General features: G+C 42.1%; 3 protein-coding genes across 3 annotated transcripts; 1 reads left to right on the top strand and 2 right to left on the bottom strand.

Moving 5' to 3' along the window:
- Positions 1 to 540: 540 nt before the first annotated feature.
- On the bottom strand, positions 541 to 6,798 carry LOC310993943 (uncharacterized protein; the record flags this gene model as incomplete). The annotated part of the gene is made up of 6 exons (XM_083982427.1): positions 541 to 756; positions 842 to 1,426; positions 2,629 to 2,894; positions 3,448 to 3,490; positions 3,868 to 5,234; positions 6,600 to 6,798. 2 exons carry the CDS (start codon positions 6,796 to 6,798, stop codon positions 4,213 to 4,215), a joined length of 1,221 nt encoding a protein of 406 aa, XP_083838553.1. The 3' UTR covers positions 541 to 756; positions 842 to 1,426; positions 2,629 to 2,894; positions 3,448 to 3,490; positions 3,868 to 4,212.
- A 1,300-nt stretch (positions 6,799 to 8,098) lies between these two features.
- On the top strand, positions 8,099 to 13,553 carry LOC310993945 (uncharacterized protein; the record flags this gene model as incomplete). The annotated part of the gene is made up of 3 exons (XM_083982429.1): positions 8,099 to 8,205; positions 10,622 to 10,870; positions 11,488 to 13,553. Exons 1-3 carry the CDS (start codon positions 8,142 to 8,144, stop codon positions 13,551 to 13,553), a joined length of 2,379 nt encoding a protein of 792 aa, XP_083838555.1. The 5' UTR covers positions 8,099 to 8,141.
- A 4,118-nt stretch (positions 13,554 to 17,671) lies between these two features.
- LOC310993627 (uncharacterized protein) lies at positions 17,672 to 24,161 on the bottom strand. The gene is made up of 2 exons (XM_083982033.1): positions 24,134 to 24,161; positions 17,672 to 19,749 (listed from the first exon to the last, which is right to left on the bottom strand). The coding sequence occupies exon 2, from the start codon at positions 19,742 to 19,744 to the stop codon at positions 17,696 to 17,698; it is 2,049 nt and encodes a 682-aa protein (XP_083838159.1). The 5' UTR covers positions 19,745 to 19,749; positions 24,134 to 24,161; the 3' UTR covers positions 17,672 to 17,695.
- Positions 24,162 to 24,847: the final 686 nt, after the last annotated feature.

Here is a 24,847-nt window from a genome sequence, read left to right on the forward strand (position 1 = left end):
AGCCGCTGTATGAAAATATAATTAAAAAAAATGCAATAAAGTAACTTTACTTTGAAGGTGCATATGCCTCACTTCCTCTCGTCAGTTTTGGTGTGTTGGAGATGTTCACGTTGGACGGGAGTGATGGAATAAATGACTGTAATATTGGTTGAAAAATGACAAATAAACACAGTTTAACAGTTTAAACTTTAATGTCTTATCTTTGTAGCTAAATAACCTATTGAATTGTTAGGAGAGTTAAATGACAAGAACAATTCAATTCACATTCAAATAAAAAGTTTCAGGAACAGAAAAAAGTAGAAAGTGAAAACATTAAAATGGGAACACGTTTTAATGGCTTCTGTTTAATTTCGTTTTTTTGTATAAAAAAGAAACTATATATAAATCATGAAACAAACAATACCCTGTATTAACACTTTGTCTATGACATGTTTAAGCAACAGCACAAAAGATGGAGTTTCCAGATTCTTATTTCATACTCCCAATACAATAGATTGGTATTTTCATGTGAAAAGACAAAAGGAGAGTGCTAATGGAAAACAGGATTGTAGTAACAAAGTTCGGTTAGTGATGTTGTTCGCCCTCTGAGTGACAACATTTTTATTATTTGAAGGTGGTTGTGGTTCAGAGACTGTGGAGAAAGAAATGTGAACACCTGGAGCCCCGTGGACAACGACACACCTGACCAGACTGATTCTTCTGCCTCCGGCCCTGACCTCGACCTCGTCTCCGCCAGCAGAACTTCTCCAGGTTACACTGAGATAAGTGAGATAAGATACGTTTAGACAGGCTGTTTCTAACTCTCTCATCTCCCCACCGTCACCTTCTTTATCCAACCTACTGTGTAGATGTGTGTTTACCAGGACAGTGACTCTGCGTCTCTTCAGGCGTCGACAGAGTCCAGGAAGTCGAACGAAGCCATGCCTGATGTTAGTGTTCGAAACCACGGCCACTTCAACCTGAGCCAAAGAAACAAGATCTGGATTTAAAGTACAAACATTTAACACAGCGACATCAATGAAAGTAAAAAATAAAACATTATTTGCTCGGTGTTGGATCTGAAACTTGTCTCTATGATGGTTCAGGGTCTCAGTAAACTCTGGATCTAGACCAGTAACCTCTGACCTCCTCGGCCTGACGCATTGTTGAGTTAACTTTATCGACAACAGGACAGTAACAATTAGATATACCCATGTCTTGTAGTAAAGATGGGATGCCCCATAGTAGTTATCTAATAAATATTAACAGCATTTACCGTACATACAGGCTATTTTGTTTTATTGTTCATGGTGTAATTTTTTCCCAGCATGCACCTGTCCTGTCCTACCTGCAGCGGTGGGGTTGCAGGTGTGTAGTTGGGCAGACTGCAGTCACGTCTCTGCAGACAGACGCAACAGATGAGCAGCAGAAACACATTCAGCTTCATCTGTCAATCAATTAATCACACAACCAATCAAACAATCAATCAATCAGTTTGTCCACGGGCTTGTTTCTTCTTCTGTGTGAGTATAAAAACAGCAGCCGAAGAAGGAATCACAGACTGAAGAGGAAACAATAATCCTCTTAGTTTGGTTTTAAGAGTCACATGACCAGACAATGACATCACAGTGACCTCCAATATGTGACTGACGAATCATGGTTAGAGCTTTATGCTGAAAAGCAGGGAGCGCTGTGAGGTCAACGTGACGGCCACTACCAGAGCTAATGCTGCTTTTCTCATTCGCCCTACGAACAGACAGAGCATCATGAGGAGGCAGGTCACTGGTGAAACTGGTGAACTGGTAAATAAAGGTTATTGATGTTGTGTAGAAAATATAAAACACAATATAAAAGAGTTGCAGCCACAGCAACTAAATCATCACTTCACTTCACCGTTTCCCATCATGCCCTGCTCCCTCAGACAGAAAAGGAAACAACTTCATTCTGCAAACTTTCCTCTTTTTTGATCAAGTTTTATTTTTCTGTTTATTACAGAGCTTCTACAGTAAATCCGTTTTTCCTGTTTAGTTTCCTTGTGTCAGTATTCACACACTTTATTCATTAAGTCTCCAGATCTTCACCCATCTCTGTTGTTATGTTGCAAAGATTAGTCCGAGTCAGTGTGTGGACTCCTTCTCTGTGTTTCTAACAAACTGTACAAACAAATCGTTTTTATTCTCAATATTTCATGTGAAGTTTGCGCCGGCGTCAATGCGATTACTGACGCCAGCACAAATCGCGCGAGATTTGGACGGACCAGGAAGAGGAGCTTCCGCTACAAACAAGCTTGAAATATAGACTTATTTAATTTTTTTCAGAACAATTTCTCATGTTGGGGCTTCAATACAAGGCGGACATTACAGACGAACACTATGGAGGTATTTGGATGGTTTTTGGTGTGTCTTTTTGGACGAAGAAAAGTGGTGTCCGTTCGCAACCGTCATATGGACATGCAGTGCTGCGCCGAGCCCCGCTGTAACTCAGAGAAGGCACAGAGGACTCTGAAACTTCTCCACATGAGGGTGAGTAGATAATGAGTGAAATTTGAATTTTGGGTGAACTATCCCTTTAAGTCCTGCTTCCCTGGAACACTTTCACCACAAACTTAACAGTTCCCAAATCTCCCATGTGAATGTAGTCATCACCTACTTCAATCCTCAGTCCCAATAGTCTTCAGCTTTGACATCATTAGTATCAGTTCTATAAAGTCTCTCTGGGATCTGAGTCCCTGTGTGGTCCTGGTCCTCCACAGTCCTCTCCTCTCCGCCAGTGTCTTGTTTCCATCTGTTCAGTTGAGCTGCTTCTCTTCTCTTCTCTTCAGTCTGAGTTCCTCCTGTTCCTCTTTAACGTGTGGTGGAGGCTCTGGGTCGTCCTGGTCCGCACCGGAGCTCCACTCCTGCTGCTGCTTCTTTACTCTGCTGGACGAGTGCAGGACAGAGTTGGACACAGATTAACGGACATGTATGTAAAACAGTAGTTTCATGGTCAGACTTCAAACTTAAGGCTCAGAACCTCACATCTGGATATTTTAACTAATGTCATATTAATGTAACCATAGCTATTCAAACCAGTAATATTATTCCTTAAAAAAAACAACACTTTCATACTGTTCTCATTGTTAGTTTTTCTTTACACAATTGTTGTGGCTTTCCTTCAGGGTGTCAAAGCCACATGAGAGGCCAGAAAGGTAGGTGTTCTTACAAGAATGAAAAAAGAGATGTATCCGTTTCAAAAATTAAAGTTACGCTACTAATAGAAAATTCAATTACATCCATCACATCATTCTGTAGGGAAAAAAATGTGCACCCTTTCTTGTCGCAGCTCTAGTCTCAACACTTTAGCTGTCGGTGACGTCATTTATATACTCACAAGGCTCCAGTTTTGCCATTTGAGAGACTAGCAAGCAGAAAATTTAGGGGTGCACACTGTAAATCAACACGCAAAGCAAATATTCACATTTCCTTGTACCTTGTTCATTCATTTATGGTCCTCTTAGACCTTGGCCTGACACCTGTAACGACAAATTCCAGACTCTTTGAGTGTTAAAAAAACAAAACAGCAAATTTACTGGTTGCACATGTGCAAGTAGATGAAAAATGTACTTGCACTGTCTCAAATTTTATGGGGCAAACTGCCCTCATTTAGGGATAGTAAAGGAGCATTTCAAACATATAATACTGTACATAGCGTAAAAAATACAAACTATGATTAAGCAGGAAGAAATTATCCCTGAGGTTAAAGTGAAATATGAGAGGCCTCATTATGTATCAGAACAGGTAATGATGAACTCCTCCAAGCCTCACAGTAGGAAGCCATGGTGGGTTTGGTTTAGGGTTGGACACATATGAGGGGAAGGAGACAGTGCAGGGTGGCAGAACGAGAACTGACCTGCTCTGGGGACTGAAACAGCGTCCAGTGGTTCCTGTTGTTGCTGGTTCTTGTTTTCTCAGCCACATATAGTTTCTTCTTTGCTGTGGTTCTTTCAAACAGGATCAGATCTCTTTAGCAGCTTCAGCAAACCTCACACACTCCCTAAACCCCCCTTGCGACAGGAAGAACAATCACTTCCAGCACAATTTATTCTCTGATCTTTAAAATAAAACCCTTGATTTTTGCTTTTTTTGCTCAAGTTACAATATAAGTGACAGACAGTTCCTGTTTGTCCAACACATGATAGTTAAGAAACTAACATATACTGTAACTGTGGGAGTCAGTCACATGGTCCCTGGTTGGTCAGGATCCTCCACACTCGGCTGAGTGACCAACAACACACTGATGGGTTTTGACCTGATGATGCCACGTGAACCTTTTGTGACAAACACTGCAGCCGAAGCGTTTCTCTCCCGTGTGGATTCTCATGTGTGCCTTCAGGTTTGTTTTACGCCCAAAGGTTTTGCCACACTGGGAGCAGCTGAACGGTTTCTCTCCCGTGTGCGTGATCATGTGACTCTTCAGGACATCCTTGCGAAGAAATGTTTTCCCGCAGGCGGAGCATTTAAATGGTTCTGCCAGTATCTCGCCCGTGTGGAGCGTCATGTGTTGTGTGAAACTAACTCTGTATTTGAATGTTTTACCACACGCGAAACAGCTAAATGGTTTCTCCTCTGTGTGTGTTATCATGTGTGCCTTCAGGGTTGTAGGACGGCCAAATGTTTTACCGCACACAGAGCAGCTGTACGGTCTCTCTCCCGTGTGACTGACCATGTGTCTTCTCACATTCTTTTCATGAACAAATACTTTACCACACACAGAGCAGCTGGCTGATCTCTTAGTGTTTTTACCAGTGATTTTCACACCGTTTAAATCTTTCATCTCTTTCTCATCATTACCGAGTTCAATGATAAAATCAGGAGAGCCGTCGGCCTTTACATCTGTATCAGGTCCTAAATGTCTGTCAGGATCTGGGTCCAGTTCTGGTCTGTATCTTCCACAGTCCTCTCCATCAGCGTCTGTTATCACGTGTCCAGTGGAGCTGCTGGCTGCAGGCTCTGCTCCTCTGTTTTCAGTCCGACTGTGGCAAAGCTGTGACGACTGACAACACTCTTCATCATCTTCACTCTTCACAGGGACAGGAGTTAATGTGACCTTGGTGCTTTCAGCCTCCTCCAGTCCTTGGAGCTGCTCTTCCTTCAGACTGGTCAAGAGTTCCTCCTCCTGTTCCTCTTTAATGTGTGGAGGCTTTGGTGGGTCGTCCTGGTCCAGACTGGAGCTCCACTCCTGCTGCTCCTCTGAATCCACCTGCGACCGCTGGTCGTCTGCAGGACAGGATGAAGGACAGACATTGTGTAAAACTCTGACTCTGACTTAGACTACTTTATTGTCCATTGAACTTAAAGAAGACATATTCTGCCCCTTTTCCACAAATTAAAATAGTTCCCAGGTGTCTTAAAGACATGTCTGTGACATGCTTCGGTCAAAGTACCCCAAGGATCAAACATCACAACTCTCTTTTAAAGGGGAACTATCCTAGTCCGTTCGCTTTTCCGCTGTTTTGGTTTCGCTCCTCTCAGCCATGTGCATTTGTTTAAATGGAGCAGCGGATAACGTTACATAACACATACGATACGACGTGTTTGACATCATTGTATGCCAACTGAAAGAACAGCTCATAAAACCACATGGATTTCAACCTAGAGAGCCTGAAAATTACAGATTTTTTTGTCAGTTCTCACATTTTGGAGGCCAAAAGGCAGGTTTAAAGTAGCACTATCGCAAATACAGCAGTAATAGCAATAAAATAAAATAAAAAAAACTGAAATATGCAATAAATGGGTCCAGGGGAGCCATAATTATCTGTACACAAAATATAGCCAACAGTGTAGTGCCTGTGGAGAAAATGCAGAATTCCTTTTTGTTATGAGACAAGCCGGCCAGGCGCTTAGCCCCACCTCCTGAACGGCACGCTATGTTTATATCTGATACGCTGCACCACTGGCCCCATCTAGTGGCCAAACAAAGAATTGAAATTTGCGATGGTGTTACTTTAACACTCAAATATACAGCATGTTAATGAACCTTCCAAAAGAGATAATATGTTCCATAATCTCAAAGGAGTTTAAATCGAAAGTAACTGGACTTGGTTATTTGACAAATAACCAAGTCCAGTTGCTTTCGACTATACTATGACCTGGACAAATGAGAATATGCACAGGCATGTTCCATAATATGTCCCCTTTAAATGGCCACTGGCATGGGTTACAAAACATACACACAATAGAAGCCAAACATTACATTATGTAAAGAAAATCGTTGCATCATGTATGATCATCATAATATGCTCTAAAATGAGCAGAAAGTGCTATGAGCAGAGCAAACAGTAGTTTCATGTCACCTGCGGTTTTTTAGTATTTTTTGACTAATTTTTTTTTTTTATTCAAAACTTTGTTTCACAGTACAAAAATAGTTTTTCATGGTAACATGCAATTACTAAAGCACAGTATTTTTTTTTTCAATGAAAATCTTTCGGGTCAGTGACGTCACAGCCTCCTCTAATCAGCTGATTTAAATCAGCTGTGTGTCCCCCCCCACTCAGAGGTTGCCATGGTGACTGTAGCTGGTTTGCTTACATTTTTACTGGGTGAGGCAGGTAAATGGTTGAAATAAGGAATAAACCGGCTCACCTGCTGTGCCTGTCTGTAACGTAACCCGAGGGTTTAACAAAGCGTCCAGTTGTTTCCTCTGTCGCTGCTTCTCCTGCTCTGACCGACATAGCTCCTCCTCGTACTCCGCCACGGTTCTTTCGATCAGAACAAAGATCTCTTCGACGGCCGAACTCAGTCGCTGCTCCACCAGCGCTCTCAGCACCTGGACTTTAGCCATGTTCACTCAGACACACACAGACACACACTCACACACAACACTGCGGTTTCACTGTCCTGCTATCAGACGCTGCATCGTTTCACCGTCTATGGTTTCCGGAAGAACTACTTCCGGTGTAACGCGTTCTCTTCTCTTCAAAATAAAACACTCGTTATGTTGCTGAAGGTGCAACAGAAAGTTCCTGTTTGTCCAGCCCTTTGAAATCTGAAACCAAGATCTGTGTTTGTCAGTGGTTGTGTTTAGTTGTTGCTTTAATAGGTGACACACTTTTCAACAATAACTGATCATTTTCATGGACTGAATGAGGAAACTGACTTCAGTCCTTTCTTATAACCTATCTTAAGTCTTACACCTGTGTTCTTTGAGAGAAACTGTGATGTGTAGCCTACCTGTTTTGTATTTGATTCTGTATATATATTTTTTCACTCATCATAAGTAGGCTATTCATTCTCCATTCGAGGAGCCATCTATGGGTAAGGCTTGACATTTTTCACCTGTGGTCTACAGCCTGCCCAGTGCCCACCCAGATGTGTGTGATTACCTGACCTACTTTGTGGGATTCTGTGTACAGAGGGTTACCAGAGTGAAATAATAAGAGGTGGGCCTCACCTGACATTCATATACACAAATGCTACAATATTATATGAATGTTAGTACTGATACATGGAGTTGTTGAATGTTAAATATGATTACAATCACCTGTCTGATAAGTCGTCATTTGATGTACTGTGCTGTAATAGCTGCTATATTATTCAACAACACATTTCATTTGGTACCCAATTGTACACCTTATAAGTGCACATGTATTAGTCAATTGTCCATTGTATATGGTTGTGTAAACCTTTTACTACATGGTATCCCCCCTGTATGTGTTGTCAGCAAAGCTCCTCAGAGCAGCTGAATGGTTTCTCTCTTGTGTGAAATCTCAAGTGTCCACTGTGACCAAATGTTTTTCCACACTCCGAGCAGCTGAATGATGTTTCACTATCATTATTAAGTGATTCCCTCTTGTTTGGTTTATTTATTAATTTCTTTTAACATTGGTTATGGTTATCTGTTTCTTCCTCCTCATCGCCATCTTCACCATTCTCTGTGTATGCTACGGTTAAGAGGGCAGTATTTATCGTTATTACACATAGAATGAACACTGAAAATCAAAGAAATCAAAATCGTGGGATAACTCCAGTTTCAGGTTGTGACTTTTATTTTGAAACCCGTCCCCGGAAGTGACAGTTGATATTATGGGTAGTTTGGCAGTGATAGCGGTTAGCAGAGCGAACCGTTAGCTGAGCCTAATGACGGCAGTTTAACCGGCACGGTTCCGTTTTATTAACGAGTCAGAAATGGACCGAGCCGGAAATCCTCCGGGTTTGGTGCTGAAGCTTCAGACGAAGCTGAGAAGAGCAGGTTTGTGTTATTTATCCTGAGTGTTGTGCTAATGTTGCTAAGCTAAACGTCAAGGTGTTGTCGTTGTAATCTGGTGATTCGCCTCCTGGACGTAAAACAGCAGCTGTCAGTTAATGATCCACCGTGGAGGCGTTGACCTGCAGGTGTGTGTTGTCGTATCGGTGAGTCAGAACCAGAACCAGAACAGCTGAAACTCTTTCTCCAGTAGCAGCAGGTTATGAGCTCTCTCTAGTCACGACCTCACGTTTCTCTGTTATCTAGCAGCTCACCTTTAACGGTGATAGCTACAAGTTTAATTCCTTCTGTTCTGGCCAGTAGGTGTAGAACTCACACTGCCTGCTCTCGCTCCAACCTTCCGTTTTACTGGTTGCCACAGTTACAGCAGTAGCTAAAGTTCTGTTGCCACAGAGATCATTCCATGCCGACGTTGCCAATGTAACCAGATGTAAATATTTATATATTTCGAACAATTATTTATATACATTATTAATTAATTAATACTTTTATTCTGCACCCCTCTAGACATTCTGTGGATGCATTATTTCTTTTAAATTAATCCTTTTGATGAAAAAGTTGTAGCATATGAATTAACCCCGCTGTGTCCCCCTGGCAACCGGTCGGGTCACATCACCATGGTTACCAGCTACATCGCCATGGTAACCTGAGCCACACAAACAGCCTCAACAGTCAAAAAACAACCAGTAAAAAACAACAACAACAACAAAAAAAAAACCTACTCACATGTGACAAGAAATATCAACGTCTGGCCAATAAAAATATTGGTAACCAATTAATTTACAGGCCACTAGCCAAGAAATCACAATTAGCCTATGTCAAGAAATAGCCTAGAAATAACGGTCAATTTCATTAATGTGTTTGTTTTTCATAAAGATAAAAGATTACACATGTTTTTCATGCTTTGCATTTTTTTGGGAAAGGTCGGAATTTTTCTCCACCAAGTCTTTGCAATTGTCAATTTCAATCAATTATTTCTGGGCTATTTCTACGTAATCAATCCTTATTTCCTGGCTATATTTCTCGACATTACCATGAAATTGACCGTTATTTCTAGGCTATTTATAATGACACAGTAACTTATTATTTATTAGCTATTTCTTGACATTATCACGTAATTAGTGGCCTGTAAACTAAAGGGTTACCAAAATATGAATAAATCCCATAATGACAGAACTGATTAGGCTACTAATAATCAAACTGATTAGTAGATTATTTGATCATTAAAAATAGTGTTTGCTGCTTTTCATCACAGTTGATGGTGAATGGTTATAGTCTGGATAAAACCCAGCTCTTGGTACAGGTCATTACCGTGGAGGCTGCAAGTTCCTGTATTATAGTTGAGGATGTTCCCAGAAATTTCTCTGCAATATTTACAAAAAATCACACCCTTGGCCCTAATTCGAATCTACATTGACTAAAAAAGTAATGTTCTTAAGTCTCAGAACAAATATTTTTGTATGTCTGGTGTTTGCTTCAAAATTTTGTCCCATGGGGATCCAGGGTGTAATTTGTGTCAATTTAGGGGTCCTTGATGTAACATTTCTTCTTTCTTGAGATGATGCCTGTGGCCACTGATGAGTTGTAAGAGTTTATCATTGAGATTCTAGCTCTTATTGAGGTTCTTGTAGTCTGCTAGGTTGTTTTAATGGTCCCTTAGTGTTAATGGTCCTTTAAAGGGATAGTTCAACATTTTGGCAAATTGGCCCATTGCCATAATCCCTATAGTCATAGCAGTAGGTTCGTTACCTTTATTTGTCTGTGTAAGCTATTTTTAGAACGGAGGAGCGGAGCGGCAGGCTGTTCAGAGCTACACTATGGAGGCTAATGGAATTTCTTGGTTTCCCTCATCAAACTCATCAAATACAAAATCCCAAAACTCCAAAACGCTTTCGTGGACAAGTTGTGAGCTGCACAACCACCACGCTATGAGATAATAATAGAACGTTACGAGACAGAGTTGTTTTAGAGGTAAATTCATGCAAAACCGCTGATGCGCGTTGCCTTCAGGGACAGTTTTTCAGCAAGCAGACTCTGTATTTACCTCGAAAACGGCTCCGTTTCGTAACGTTCCATTATTATCTCATAGCGTGGTGATTGTGCAGGTCACAACTTGTCCACGAAAGCGTTTTGGAGTTTTGGGATTTTGTATTTGATGAGTTTGATGAGGGAAACCAAGAAATTCCATTAGCCTCCATAGTGTAGCTCTGAACAGCCTGCCGCTCCGCTCCTCCGTTCTAAAAATAGCTTACACCGACAAATAAAGGTAACGAACCTACTGCTATGACTATAGCGATTATGGCAATGGGCCAATTTGCCAAAATGTTGAACTATCCCTTTAAGCTCCATCAGTTGTTGCATTGATGTTCCTGATTCCTTATGTGTCTACCGTTCTCTGCAGACACCCAGCAGTTGTTGGTGAGGACAGAGGACATTCCCCCTGAGCAGCAGGAGTGGAGCTCCAGTCTGGACCAGGACCAGGACCAGGACCAGGACCAGGACTCACCAGAGCCCCGACACATTAAAGAGGAACAGGAGGAAACCTGGTCCAGTCTGGAGGGAGAACAGCTTCAAGGACCAGAGGAGACTGATGATACCAAGTTCACACTCACTACTGTCCCTGTGAAGAGTGAGGAAGATGAAGGTTCAGGTGGGAACAACGTGGATGTGTTTACTGAACAGTTTTTAGATAGAAGAGAGGAACAGCTGAGCTTCAAGAGGACGTAGTTATTTGAAGAAGTGACAACTCTGCACAAAAGAAAGTTTATCTTCAGAGAACATTTCTGTAAGAACCTAAAGGGGACTCAGAGCTTTACGCTATTTCTTATAAGAGGTTATTGTTCATCTGTAATTGATGGTTGATGACACTGAGAGGATTTTATAGTACTTAAGTGAAATGGTCCTTCACTATGTTCTAGGGTTTTAGGGAATGTTTGTCAGCCATTAAAGGAGTTTATTTGACTTTTGGGGACTTTTCCCTTAGAAGATTCTTTATACAATAGATGGTACTTGTGGTCTTCTATATGGACGTTTTAGGGCTCATTTAGGATGTTTGGGTTTCTCTACTATTTCCTGTCAGTTTGTAAGAAGATTTAGGGTCTTGTTGTAGTTATGTAAATAATTCTTCCATGTTTTATAAAGTTCTCCGGTTCATGTTTGTGTTTCAAGTGGTGCTTTAGGAAGGTGAAGATCATGTAAGAGGTTTTATTGTGACATGTAAAACACAACTGATGGCTTGTCTTTGTGTGTTCACTCCCTCTCCTGCAGATGTCCAGCAGCTGTTGGTGAGGACAGAGGAGGATCCTCTTGAGAAGCAGGAGTGGAGCTCCAGTCTGGACCAGGAGCATCCCCCAAACATTAAAGAGGAACCAGAGGAACTCTGGACCAGTCAGACAGAATCAGTCTGTAACTTAAATCCACACCTGGACACTGATAACACGATGTCAGACTCCTCAGACTGTAAGACTGAAGGAGAATGGACGAAGACCAGGGAACCTCAGTCAGTTTTAAACTCCCTGAAAATTATTGAAGTTCCTGCGAATGACGCGAGATGCAACACGGGCAAGAAAACATACAGCTGCTCCGAATGTGGAAAAATATTTGGCCGCAGTCCACATCTGAAGATACACATGAGGACTCACACCGGAGAGAAGCCGTTCAGTTGCCCCTTCTGCGCTAAAAGTTTCTCACAGAAGGTAAATCTGACTTACCACATGTCCGTCCACACAGGGGAGAAACGCTTCAGCTGCCGTTTCTGCGACCAAAGGTTCACTTGGTACACTCAGCTGAAAAGCCACCAGTGTGTCTATGAGTCCTCGCAGCTTCACCAGAGTCAGACCGAGGAGAGCAGAGAGGCGGAGCAGGGCGAGAAATCGTTCAGCTGCTCCGAGTGCGGGAAGATCTTCAGCCGCAAGGACAATCTGAACATTCACATGAGGATCCACACGGGAGAGAGACCGTTCAGCTGCACGGTGTGTGGGAAGAGCTTTAAACACGGAGGACATCTGACACAACACATGTCTGTCCACACGAAGGAGAACAGGTTCAGCTGCAGCGTTTGTGACAAAAGATTCACGTGGCTCTATCAGCTCAAAAGACACAAGTGTGGCGGCGAGTCCTTGCAGCCTCACGAGCTCCGGTCCAGCGAGGAGGACGAGGCTGATATCTCCAAGTTCACATTCATCCCTGTCCCTGTGAAGAGTGAAGATGATGATGAGGATGATGATGAGCCCTCACGACTTCAGCAGAGTGAGACCGAGGACAACAGAGAAGACTGTGGAGGACCAGAACCAGCCAGGAACTCAGATCCACATAGACATTTACACCCAGGTACTGATGACAAGACTGAAGACTCTAGTTGGAAAGAGACTCGTGAACCTGAGTCTGTAAAAATGCCTGGTTTGTATTCAGGATGTAGCGCTGTCAAGAAATCATTCAGCTGCTCTGAATGTGGGAAAATATTTGGCCGTAAGGAACATCTGCAAACGCATGTGAGGATTCATACAGGAGAGAGACCGTTCAGCTGCTCCGACTGCGGGAAAACGTTCGGCTGCAAGAGGTCCCTGCTGGGCCACATGATGAGCCACACTGGGGAGAAACCCTTCAGCTGCTCTCAGTGTGGGAAAAGATTTGGCCGCATGGTCAATCTAAAGACGCACGAGAGGCTTCACACAGGAGAGAGACCGTTCAGCTGTCCGTTCTGTGGTAAAGGTTTCACACAGAAGGTGCACATGACTCAACACATGGCCGTTCACACCGGGGAGAAACAGTTCTGCTGCAGCGTTTGCGACAAAAAGTTCACGTGGCTGTCGGGGTTCAGGCGGCACAAGTGCGGCAGCGAGCAGTCGGAGCCGGACGACGCTGAGGAGAACTCGGAGGTGGAGCCGGGCGATAAACCGTTCCGCTGCCGCGAGTGCGGGAACAGATTCAATCACAAACACAACCTGAAAGCTCACATGAGGATTCACACGGGAGAGAAACCGTTCAGCTGCTCCGTCTGCGGCAAAGGTTTCATCGCCAGCGGAGCTCTCAAGAAACACCTCAGGACTCACTCGGGAGAGAAACCGTTCAGCTGCCAAGTTTGTGGCATCAGATTCACACAAGGAGGAAATCTGAAACGACACATGGCACAGCACACTGGGGAGACGAGGAGGAAACCGTTTCACTGCTCGGTGTGCGGTAAAAGCTTTACGCAGGTGTCAAATATGAAACGACACATGGTACAACACACTGTTACCGACACGAGTCGCCCACAGGAAAGAGAAAGTCCAGACCTGAGAGAGAATCAGCAGGATCAGCTGATGACTGGAGGAGTTCAAACTGCCACTGACTGAAATCACCTGAGAACCCAGAGCACATATTTATATTTACTGTATTTCATTGTATCAGAGCTTTAATTTATTCTAATTTGTTTAAATGAATAAGACGCCACATGCACTAGCTAGAGACCGCCTATGATGGAGTTACACCATCACACACACTCACAAGTATGTTGACACTATGAGCCATCAGTACTCTGTAGTTAGGGCCACGGGGCAATCGCACCGAGCACTGGCCCCTACAGCTATGACTAGACTATAGGGATTATGGCAATGGGCCAATTTGCCAAAAATGTTGAACTATCCCTGCATTAAAACACTAATTGTGTCACAGTGGCGGTGCTGCACTGTCCCATTTCAAAGGCTCCTTCAAATGCATCACTCTTTTCCATGACAACAAAGGCTTGGATCCCTCGTGGCCCTACCTATCCCAGGATTCATTGCACACCACGCCAGTAATGAAAATAACAGGAAGCAGCAAGCAGCACTACAAGAGAGGCTGAGGATCATATGATTTAATATAAGTATTGGGTCTCAGCTCAGTTCAGCAGTTAATCATACAACCAACGGCCTTATAACCTCAAGTTTTTGTGAAAAAAAAAAATATATAATAACGTGTTGTTGTCTGCAGGTCTCAGACTTCAGAGTTTATATTTGTTCTACAATGTTTCTGTGTTTGTTTATTGAGTCAAAGTCACAGACGATGTGTGTGTTTGTGGTACAGAGTGTGACAGAAGTGATGTTCATCCATGTCCTGCTCTCTTTCATTGAACTTAAATGTATTTTGCCTTTTATTGCACAGAGTTCTGGAGAGTTCATCTTGCCAGATTTCAATCAAGTATTTAATGATTAATTTGCTGCTATTTATAATTTTAAGGTTAATATAATTATGACTTAACACAATTTTATGTTAAGTCCAAGAGAATGACCCTGAAAAACAGAAGTGAAATTATTCCTTTTCCATTTTAAATTAAATGTTACTCTTACATTTTCAAAGTTTATTTAAAAGTATAAATGTAGTTCTTATTGTTGCTCTGACCATAGACTAAATGTGGACACAATGATCAACATTAACAGTGCCTGAATGACTGAATGATTGAATGACTGAATGATGAAGGACCAGTTTGGATTCAGTGGAAGATAAAAGGTTCATGTTTGTTGTTGTTGAAGGATTTTGGTCATTAAATTTTAATTTAAATATTTTTTCTGCATACTGTCACTTTGTTACCTGTCACAATGACATCATACCAACAGCTAAGCGTTTTTGACCTGTTATATTTTTATTTACTGAAAGAATTAATGGAGATGTATACAGTTCTTAAATGCACCAGAGAACAGATAATCAGATTCTTTGTTTTTATTTGCAATATCAAATATGATTGTGACAGTGACAGGAAATATGTGGTATTTCCTCACCTAAATGTCACAGCTCTGTTTGTTTCACAGCAGGAGGTTTGGCCCTCTGGAAGCATCAGCGCCTCTGTGTCCATATTGTCCATAAACATTTACCAGAGTTTCTCTCATTGCTGCTACAATAAAAGCAAAAAGTGCCAGATCAAAGATGGATGATGAATGTACTGTTGTATCTGTTGAGGGTGGTCGCGTGTCCTTAAGATCGGACAGGTAGAATTAAAATCAAACAGACTTCTGCTGTAACCGCCAGTCTGCGTCTAACCAAGATCCGCAACTTACTCATGTTGGGCATTTTCTTAAAAAGAAGAGGCGCTGATGCTTCCAGAGGACCTTAGAGTTCAACAAACCTCCTGCTGTGAAACAAACAGAGCCGTGATATTCAGGTGAGGAAATACCACATATTTCCTGTCACTGTCACAATCACATTTGATATTGTAAATAAAAACAAAGAAACTGATTATCTGTTCTCTGGTGCATTTAAGAACTGTATACATCTCCATTAATTATTTCAGTAAATAAAAATATTTTATAAAATGGGAGTAATTCCGACACAATGTACCTTTAACACATGACATGACAAAGTCTGTTTTATTTTGTATCCAGAGGCACAGAAAATCCTCACTATTTGTTCTGACAAACACAAATATACAAAGAATCACAGAAACAGGTTCATGTCCTTTTTCCAGTAATAAAAATGTGGAAATCTACTTTCCAATATTTTTTGACAAGATTCATAAATGCAAAAAGGGGGCTGCCGCTTCACCCGGCTGGTTCTTTGCTAAGGTGCTGGAGACATCAAAAGTGTCCAAACTGGAGAAAAAGATCTCCGCACACTTACATCTATGCATCACTTTCAAAGTGAGATTGCATAGATCTACGTGTGGAGATCTTTTTCTTCAGTTTGGACAAGATTCATAAATAAAATGATTCATTGGAAAATAATAATAAACATGATAAACAGGAGATCTAACCTGGGACATGATGTGTAAAAGGTTGGATTATGTGGAGATTCATATGTTCCTGTATAGACCCTTTCAGAGAGTAGGGGAGACTGGGGACAGTTGCAACACTTTTTACATTTTTCTCAGTTACTCAGAGACTATTTGGACTAGGCTCACCAAACTTTTATAGATTAAACATACATTTATCAGCTAATTAGTCATACCATTTAAAGATGGTTACATATGACACATCAATCACAATATTCATTTGAATGGAAGAATCCAGACGTTGCAACTGACCCCAAACGTGGGGACAGTTGCAACACGGATCAGGGACAGTTGCAACATATTAACCATACATTAAATTTCACTAATTAACTTTTGATTTTTGTCTCAATAAGCATAGTATTCCTAAAATATGCACTGTCTTACAATAATACTATAGTATTATTTAGTTATTTAGTAATATTTATCAGAGAACAGTTGGAGTTTTGTTTTGCGTAGAACATAGGCCTTGAGTCAATGTGCAGAGGTTAACAGTGGTAATAAAACTCAATAGCTCAGTGTGAGACGAGAAGAATTAAACTATTTGCAATACAAGAAACCTTTATAAACATGTACTCTACTCTATGTACTAGCTAGACACAATGACACTGACACATGCTGACCATGTCATTTGATAGTCAACAAAACAGTGATTCAAACTAGGTATGTTTGGATTAATTCATACAAAAGGTCAGGACACTGAGGACAGTATGACAAAATTACAGCTCATGAAAAAAGCTACTTTCATACCCTTAAAACAACTTTGTCTCAGTACAAGCAGGAGCAGATGCTGAATATGTCTTTTCTATTATTGGTGGGTAGAGGGTCTAACTGTGAATGTGCAGTGTGAGTGTCATCACTCTAGCATGTTTCTGATTGGAGAAATAAGGCTTGTTGCAACCGTCCCTTGTTGCAACTGTCCCCAGTCTCCCCTATAAACAAAGACTGTGGCTCATTAGAAAACGCTCTGGTACACTAAATGGAATGGAGCCTTAATTAGTATCCTTGGTAACACCTGTATTTGTTTATACTCTCTGAAACGGAAACACTTACCGCTGACTTACTTTGGACCTCATGTGGAGACGCCATACTCATAAATTCTTTTTTCTCATTTCTTCTTTTCTATCCTCTTTCCTTTCCATCTCCAACATGGGTCAGTAAACATGATTTATGGAACCCCTAGTGGTAACTGTCTGCGAACCTGTCACTCAACGTAACCCCCCCCCCACAGTGTTCACGGAGGTGGAAACTATCGGTAGAGAACAAAAAAATACCAGGCTGTAAATATGTTTTTTTAAGCTGTAAAGTCGGCTATTTTAACATGGGGGAGTTGCTCACTTCCAGTACCAGCCCCCAGAGGCCGGAGGGGCTTTTTGAACGCGGAAGTGGTCTTCACTTGTAGAACCCACAACTCCCCCCTTGAGCTACATGCAGCAGAGTAGGAGGCTCAGGGCTGCTAGCCGCTCTAGCTGTCCTGGATGTTACCGAGTGCTAGCATGTCTCTCTCTCAGCAGCAGCAGGCAGGACCGCAAAGAAAAAGAAATACAGTCTGAGTGAGGCGCTGGAGCTGCGGATGGATACCTGGACGTCACTGACAACTAAAGCCGTTGTGGTGAGCTGGCTCGATGCTAACTTCAGCTAGCAGTAGCGGTTAGAATCTACGGTAATAATACGGTGCTTCTTATTATTAGATGATAAATCCACAAACTTGCACTCTGTCTTGTTTGCATCTGACATGAGAAACTAACTTAACTTTAATCAGATGTAATCGGCTTGTTCTTCCTCACTAAAGCCTCCCTGAACAATCTCTTTGATTCTCTCAGTCTCCTGTGGTTGAGCAGCCGGCAGAACAGCCTTCAATTCACCCTCTATTTTTGCCATCCTGGCATCGGTTTTCCTCTGAAATTCATTCTTGTTCTTCAGGACCAGCTGGAGAATCCCTCTCTGGGCATCTCGGCAGGATTCTTGCAGATTCATACGCTCACTAAGGAACTCTGGTTTGTCCTGATCCATGGCCATGAGCTTGCCCAGGCTGCTCACTTTGTCCATCAGGTACTTGCTGGAGACTTCAGTGTAGGTCGTTGAAATCATGTGGACCAGACTGGCGATGTTGGAGGCTTGAAAGGCCTGATTGTACAGGAGGTCTTTGTTAAAGAGCTTGTCATTGTAAGTGAGTTGCTTTGTATCCTCAGATGTCTTGACAAAGTTGTGCAGTGTTTTGCTGAGGCTAATTTTGACGATGTTGGAGACCATCTGGAAGAAGAGCACCATCTTCTCCCACTGCTCTTTGACTCTGCCCATGGCATCCAGACCCTTCACCAGCATCTTGATGGTGGTATCAAAGTCAATCTCTTTGATTTTGCAGTTCTGCATTTCAACCAGAACCTCAGTCAGCTCCTTCTGGTTCTTCTCCATGTTCTCCACACTCTTCTCATATTGCTCCCGTGTTTGTTTGAGTTGTTCTCTGCTCTGCTCGATTTTGAAACGGGCATTATCTGCTGCTCTCTGGCTGGTAGATTTGCTTTCTGAGCTTTTGCTCTGTTCTTTATACATCATCGGTGGTTTTGGGGTAAAAGCTGGAGAGCCTAAAGCTTTTTTGCTCTTGGAGTCAAAACCAAGGACTTCATTATTCAGCTCTGTAATCTTCTTGATCAGATGTTGTGTTGTCGCCTCATCCCACTTCTGATCAGGGGTATACGTTGCCAGCTCTTCACATATGTCAAGCCCCCTTTGACAGATTGACAGAACTTTCCCACAGGCTTTTCCCCCTGGCAGCTTCCCCACTTCTGTAAAGATCCTTTTAAATTGACTCTCAGTCCAGTTGGTCTTTGGACACTTTTTCTCCTGGTCATACAGGTTCTTCCAGCCTATTTCGTTTCCACTGACAAACTGTGTAAGAGTTCCTACAATATTCAGAATCTCCCCAGACTTAGTATAGACTTTCATTTGTGTGAACTCATCAACAACCTCTCCTGAGCTTTCTTGGTTTGTGAATGATTGTTTTATGCCGGAAATCAGTTTTGCTGGAACGGTGACCACATTCAGGATTCCTGTTACAGCAGTTGAGAGACCTTCAACAAAATCCATGCCAATCATCTCCCAGCCAGAGGGAAGAGACTTCATGGATTGTTTGAACGTTGCTTGTGCTTCGTCCAGCTCTTTCTCCATGGCCTTCATTGCTTTCTGGGACCGTTCATTCAGAAGTTGTGCACTCTGCTCCCTCAATTTGGACTCTTCCAGTTTCATCTTGACCATTTCCAGCTCTTCTCCATAAAAGTGTTGAGCGTTGATACAGGCCTCCAGCAGCTCCTGGATTAAATTGATCACGTCAGAGTACTTGTTTTTTACACCGTCTGCTAGCACCACACAGTCGTCTGCGATTTCACGAATGTTCTCCAGTTGATTTGGCAGGACCTTTTCGATAACTTTATCACTGCCGTTAAAAAGAGTGTTGACCGCTGCCTTCATGTAATCAGGAACTGTTCCTGTGTGAAGGCGGATTTGATCCATATTCACGTGGGCTTCATTGAATGCATGCCAGCCTGAGTTACAGATCTGCATGAGACAGGCCCTGAAGGACTCTGGGTATCTGATGTACTTGAAGCCATCTTTAGGGGCGTTCTTGTTGATGGAGAAATCTTGAACTGAGGATATGAATACAAGCTCCCCCATGATGGCAACGGAGAGGGGAGCAGGAGTCAGATACTCCTCCCAATTTGCATTGGGTTGCATCAGCATCATGGTGGTTTCTCGCATCTGTGCTGCAGTGGTGAGACTTTGAGTGGTCTTTGCAACTTGGTCAGCCATGTTTTCTGTTGAAAAGAGGAGAAACAGGAGTTGTTAGGTAATCTTTCACTCCATACACCGAAGTTATTCTGGGTTGCATGTTGGTGGAAAACAAGAAAAGAGGACATTTTTAACAATTTTGGCATTTTTAAACTAAAGTGTTTGTAATATTTGTCAGTTGATCAAGGCCACATGACCTTTTAAAATTGGGTCATCTCAGTCATAATGTAGAGCACCAAATACCAAAACCAAATTAATCAATTTAGCAAGAAAAAATAATAATAACATTAAATTTAATTCAGTATTATTTAAATGGTGCCAAATTCACCCAGGACTGCGCTCCAATCCATCCCCCCTTCAACACCATGGTGAAGTTTGCTGCTGACACTACAGTGGTGGGCCTCATTGCTGGCAACAATGATTAAGAGCTATGTAGGATACAGCTTGGGACTAATCATGAAGTGCCTTACACACCACTGCTGAAAACCAAACCTGCGATCAGAGCCTCGGACCTGGTGTCACAGCTCTCGACTCTGTGGCACCACGAGTCCATGACACAAACGTGTCCCGTAAACCGTAATCTCATTGATGACAGATAAGACTACACAAATACACACATCGTAACATGTACATTATATGAAAATCCATCGATCCACTGATTGATTATCAAAGGCTTCATTGAAAACAAATGCACACAACTGAGGAGGGTGAACAAAACAGTGGAGAAGTGACCAGACTTGCAGATTCGCCAAATGATGCAATTTGTAAAACTACAAGAGTCGTATTTTGATCAACATTTCGTCTGAAATCACTCATAAGCCGTGTAATAAGCTGGATAATGTAGAGTTAGTCTGCTGTTATGGAGAAATAAAGACTGAGACATGCTTCATCATAGCCCATACAGTCTGTAGCTGTGCCTCGGTCCCTATAGGTCCTCAAGATGGCGCTGCATGATTTGGCACTTTGACTGACAGACGGGCCATCCAACCAAAGTTGTCTGAGATGAATTTGATTGTGTGGTATATTGATGTGTTGGTAGGACCAATTTTGTCCCCTGTTCCTTACACAGATGACCAAATTTTGTCATTGATATGTCAAATCACATTACTGATTACTGTCTAATACTAACCAGATATACTTGGATTTTAAAAAAATAATTTAGCCAAATTTAGCCAAAAATGGGCCACCTGGAATGGTACCTTTAATATCAAAGATAACTGATTCACTTTGTTGACCTAGCTAGCTAGGTAGTATTAGTGTTTGCTATGCTAACTATACCTGGTCCCTAATATTGCAAACATTTGCAGGACTATTTACAGAAAATGGTTGTGTGACAAGTGGAGGGTGGAAAGAGTGTGTTGCCCAATATCACCAGCATGGGTAGGAAATAATTCTAGTGACGTTAAAGGTCACGCTAGGTTCGAAAATACCACAGGGCGAGATAATTTTTTGTAAAGGAAATTTACAAATGAAAACTTCACAAATTATCAGTTGAATAAAAATCTTGAACGCACCAGCCATAAATCACATAATCCCCCCTAACAATGTCCAGTCAGAGGCATTTTATACATTGTTTTATGCTGGCTGTTGTCAAGTCTTTTTTTTTTTCAAGAATATATTCTATTACAATTGTATGTACGTCAAAGTGCATAGATGAGTACATAATGTGTTCATGCAAGCGCTCATGCTCACACTTCATGCCACCCCACCATGAGTCAGTGCGCCACTTGGGCCACCCCCCCCCCCCCCCCCCCCCCCCCCTATCAAAAATGTCTGGACAGCCCCTGCTCTGGCTACAGCAGAAATATGCAACAGGTCTTTTGGTTGCCGAGGCACACGCAGCCTACACATGTATCAAGGCGTTCGAGGGGCTGAGGGGGGTTTCTTGCTGTACCACAACCGAGACAGATTGGAGCGGAATCAGAGGGGCGACCACGTCCCACGCTGCCCGTGTGCAGCCAGTACACAATGAGCCTGGTGACACCCAGTAATCTGACACCAGACCCACTACGTTGCGCAGTGCTCTGTCTACTGAACTCTCCAGAGTTCACTGGAGTACCAGGCTTTACTTGTAGCTGCATTACTCTCATCCATTTAAACAATGGTAAAATTAGTTCACCCAGAGTTGTAGGCTAATAAATATGAAGTGATAAGAAGGAAAGACCACACTACACATGAAGCACTGATCACGGGTGTAACAGACTAGAGCTGCTCCATTATTTTTGAACAACATTGATATTAAATACAAAAACACTCATGTTTGTCCTGATTTAATACTATTGACTGATAACACAAAAATACTGTGTCCCTGTTCTCAGAAGTTTTAGTTTCATGAATATTGCATACATAGTTTTGTGTACAGTAAGTCAGTCTATTCCATACATATAGATTTGGCAGATTAAAGCAGAAGTAAGTGGTCCGGTCGTTTTCGCTAATGCTGCGTTCCAGGCAGGCTTTTGAAATCGTAAATTACAGCTTCAAGTCACAACTTACGACTTTGTAGCGTTCCAGGCAACCCACTCGTGTTTTTCCGACCTGTTTTACCGGTGAAAGTCACTATAACGGCCACTCGTAACTTCCGACCGGTGAACTCGTACCAGATCGAATTGGTACCACTTCACGGTCGGAAAAATACGAGTTTCCTTGAACGCACCATAACAGTCCTCGTCCCTACGTCGCCACATTCACGGCGTTCCTTGGCTGCACACACAGCCCTGCATGCCGTTCTCTCTCCTCATTGGATAAAAACTGTAGGATACGATAAATGTTTTCTCCTCGGCTCAGAGCAGAGCAGAGGGACTGAGAGACCCGTGTTTCAGTCCAAACACTCTATGTAAGTGATTGCTGTCGGAAGATATAACTATTTAAGACTTACAGGTAAAAGCCAGTGAATTAGAATATTTTGAAAAACTTGATTTATTTCAGTAATTGCATTCAAAAGGTGTAACTTGTACATTATATTTATTCATTGCACACAGACTGATGCATTCAAATGTTTATTTCATTTAATTTTGATGATTTGAAGTGGCAACAAATGAAAATCCAAAATTCCGTGTGTCACAAAATTAGAATATTACTTAAGGCTAATACAAAAAAGGGATTTTTAGAAATGTTGGCCAACTGAAAAGTATGAAAATGAAAAATATGAGCATGTACAATACTCAATACTTGGTTGGAGCTCCTTTTGCCTCAATTACTGCGTTAATGCGGCGTGGCATGGAGTCGATGAGTTTCTGGCACTGCTCAGGTGTTATGAGAGCCCAGGTTGCTCTGATAGTGGCCTTCAACTCTTCTGCGTTTTTGGGTCTGGCATTCTGCATCTTCCTTTTCACAATACCCCACAGATTTTCTATGGGGCTAAGGTCAGGGGAGTTGGCTGGCCAATTTAGAACAGAAATACCATGGTCCGTAAACCAGGCACGGGTAGATTTTGCGCTGTGTGCAGGCGCCAAGTCCTGTTGGAACTTGAAATCTCCATCTCCATAGAGCAGGTCAGCAGCAGGAAGCATGAAGTGCTCTAAAACTTGCTGGTATACGGCTGCGTTGACCCTGGATCTCAGGAAAGTGTAAAGTGTAAAGTAAAGTGTAAAGTTTCCACCATCAGTGATGGTTTGGGGTGCCATGTCATCTGCTGGTGTCGGTCCACTCTGTTTCCTGAGATCCAGGGTCAACGCAGCCGTATACCAGCAAGTTTTAGAGCACTTCATGCTTCCTGCTGCTGACCTGCTCTATGGAGATGGAGATTTCAAGTTCCAACAGGACTTGGCGCCTGCACACAGCGCAAAATCTACCCGTGCCTGGTTTACGGACCATGGTATTTCTGTTCTAAATTGGCCAGCCAACTCCCCTGACCTTAGCCCCATAGAAAATCTGTGGGGTATTGTGAAAAGGAAGATGCAGAATGCCAGACCCAAAAACGCAGAAGAGTTGAAGGCCACTATCAGAGCAACCTGGGCTCTCATAACACCTGAGCAGTGCCAGAAACTCATCGACTCCATGCCACGCCGCATTAACGCAGTAATTGAGGCAAAAGGAGCTCCAACCAAGTATTGAGTATTGTACATGCTCATATTTTTCATTTTCATACTTTTCAGTTGGCCAACATTTCTAAAAATCCCTTTTTTGTATTAGCCTTAAGTAATATTCTAATTTTGTGACACACGGAATTTTGGATTTTCATTTGTTGCCACTTCAAATCATCAAAATTAAATGAAATAAACATTTGAATGCATCAGTCTGTGTGCAATGAATAAATATAATGTACAAGTTACACCTTTTGAATGCAATTACTGAAATAAATCAAGTTTTTCAAAATATTCTAATTCACTGGCTTTTACCTGTATATTAACACAAATATATCACTTACTTCTGCTTTAAGTTGCAAAAAATGTACATTATAAAATTACTTACCTTTCCTGTTGTTGAATCTCTGGTTCAGTTGAGAAGTGTGGACTGAACTCCTCTCAAATCGCCTCCTTACATGCAGATCTGAGAGAGCCCCTCCTCCCGGCACTCATCTCATCATCTCCTAAAATGTACATTATAAAATTCCTTACCTTTCCTGTTGTCGAATCTCTGGTTCAGTTGAGAAGTGTGGGCTGAACTCTTCTCAAATCGCCTCCTTACATGCAGATCTGAGAGAGCCGCTCCTCCCAGCACTCACCTCATCATCTCCTCCTCCTGTTTACTTTCCATTTGTTCCATTATAGATGAACTCTAATCTATTCTGGTTTTCACAGACTCATAGACTCATCAGTATCTAGGGGTGATTGATTGCATTATTCCCATGCGACACTCCTCCTTTGCACAATCTGTCTTTTCATGGACAGCCATCAAAGAATGGAACAAGCTGCCTGAAACCCTGAAAAGCAGATCAAACTATTTAAACGTTTCTCATTATTTAAAACAATGGCTACTGGAGAACCAACCAATCCATGGAATTATCTTAAAATCTTATGGAATATGAATTGTTGAAATTTAAAATGTTGTATCTTGTAAGACTTAGCTTTTCTTTCCATTGACTATATAGGATAGGGTACCCCTTTATCAGGTGTGTTGCACTTGACCTGGTCTTTTTAGATGTGGAAACTGTTGTTTTTGTATTGTCTATGTGCTGTCTACTGT

This window comes from Trachurus trachurus (genome assembly GCF_905171665.1).
Source record: "Trachurus trachurus genome assembly, chromosome: 11".
NCBI lineage: Eukaryota > Metazoa > Chordata > Actinopteri > Carangiformes > Carangidae > Trachurus > Trachurus trachurus.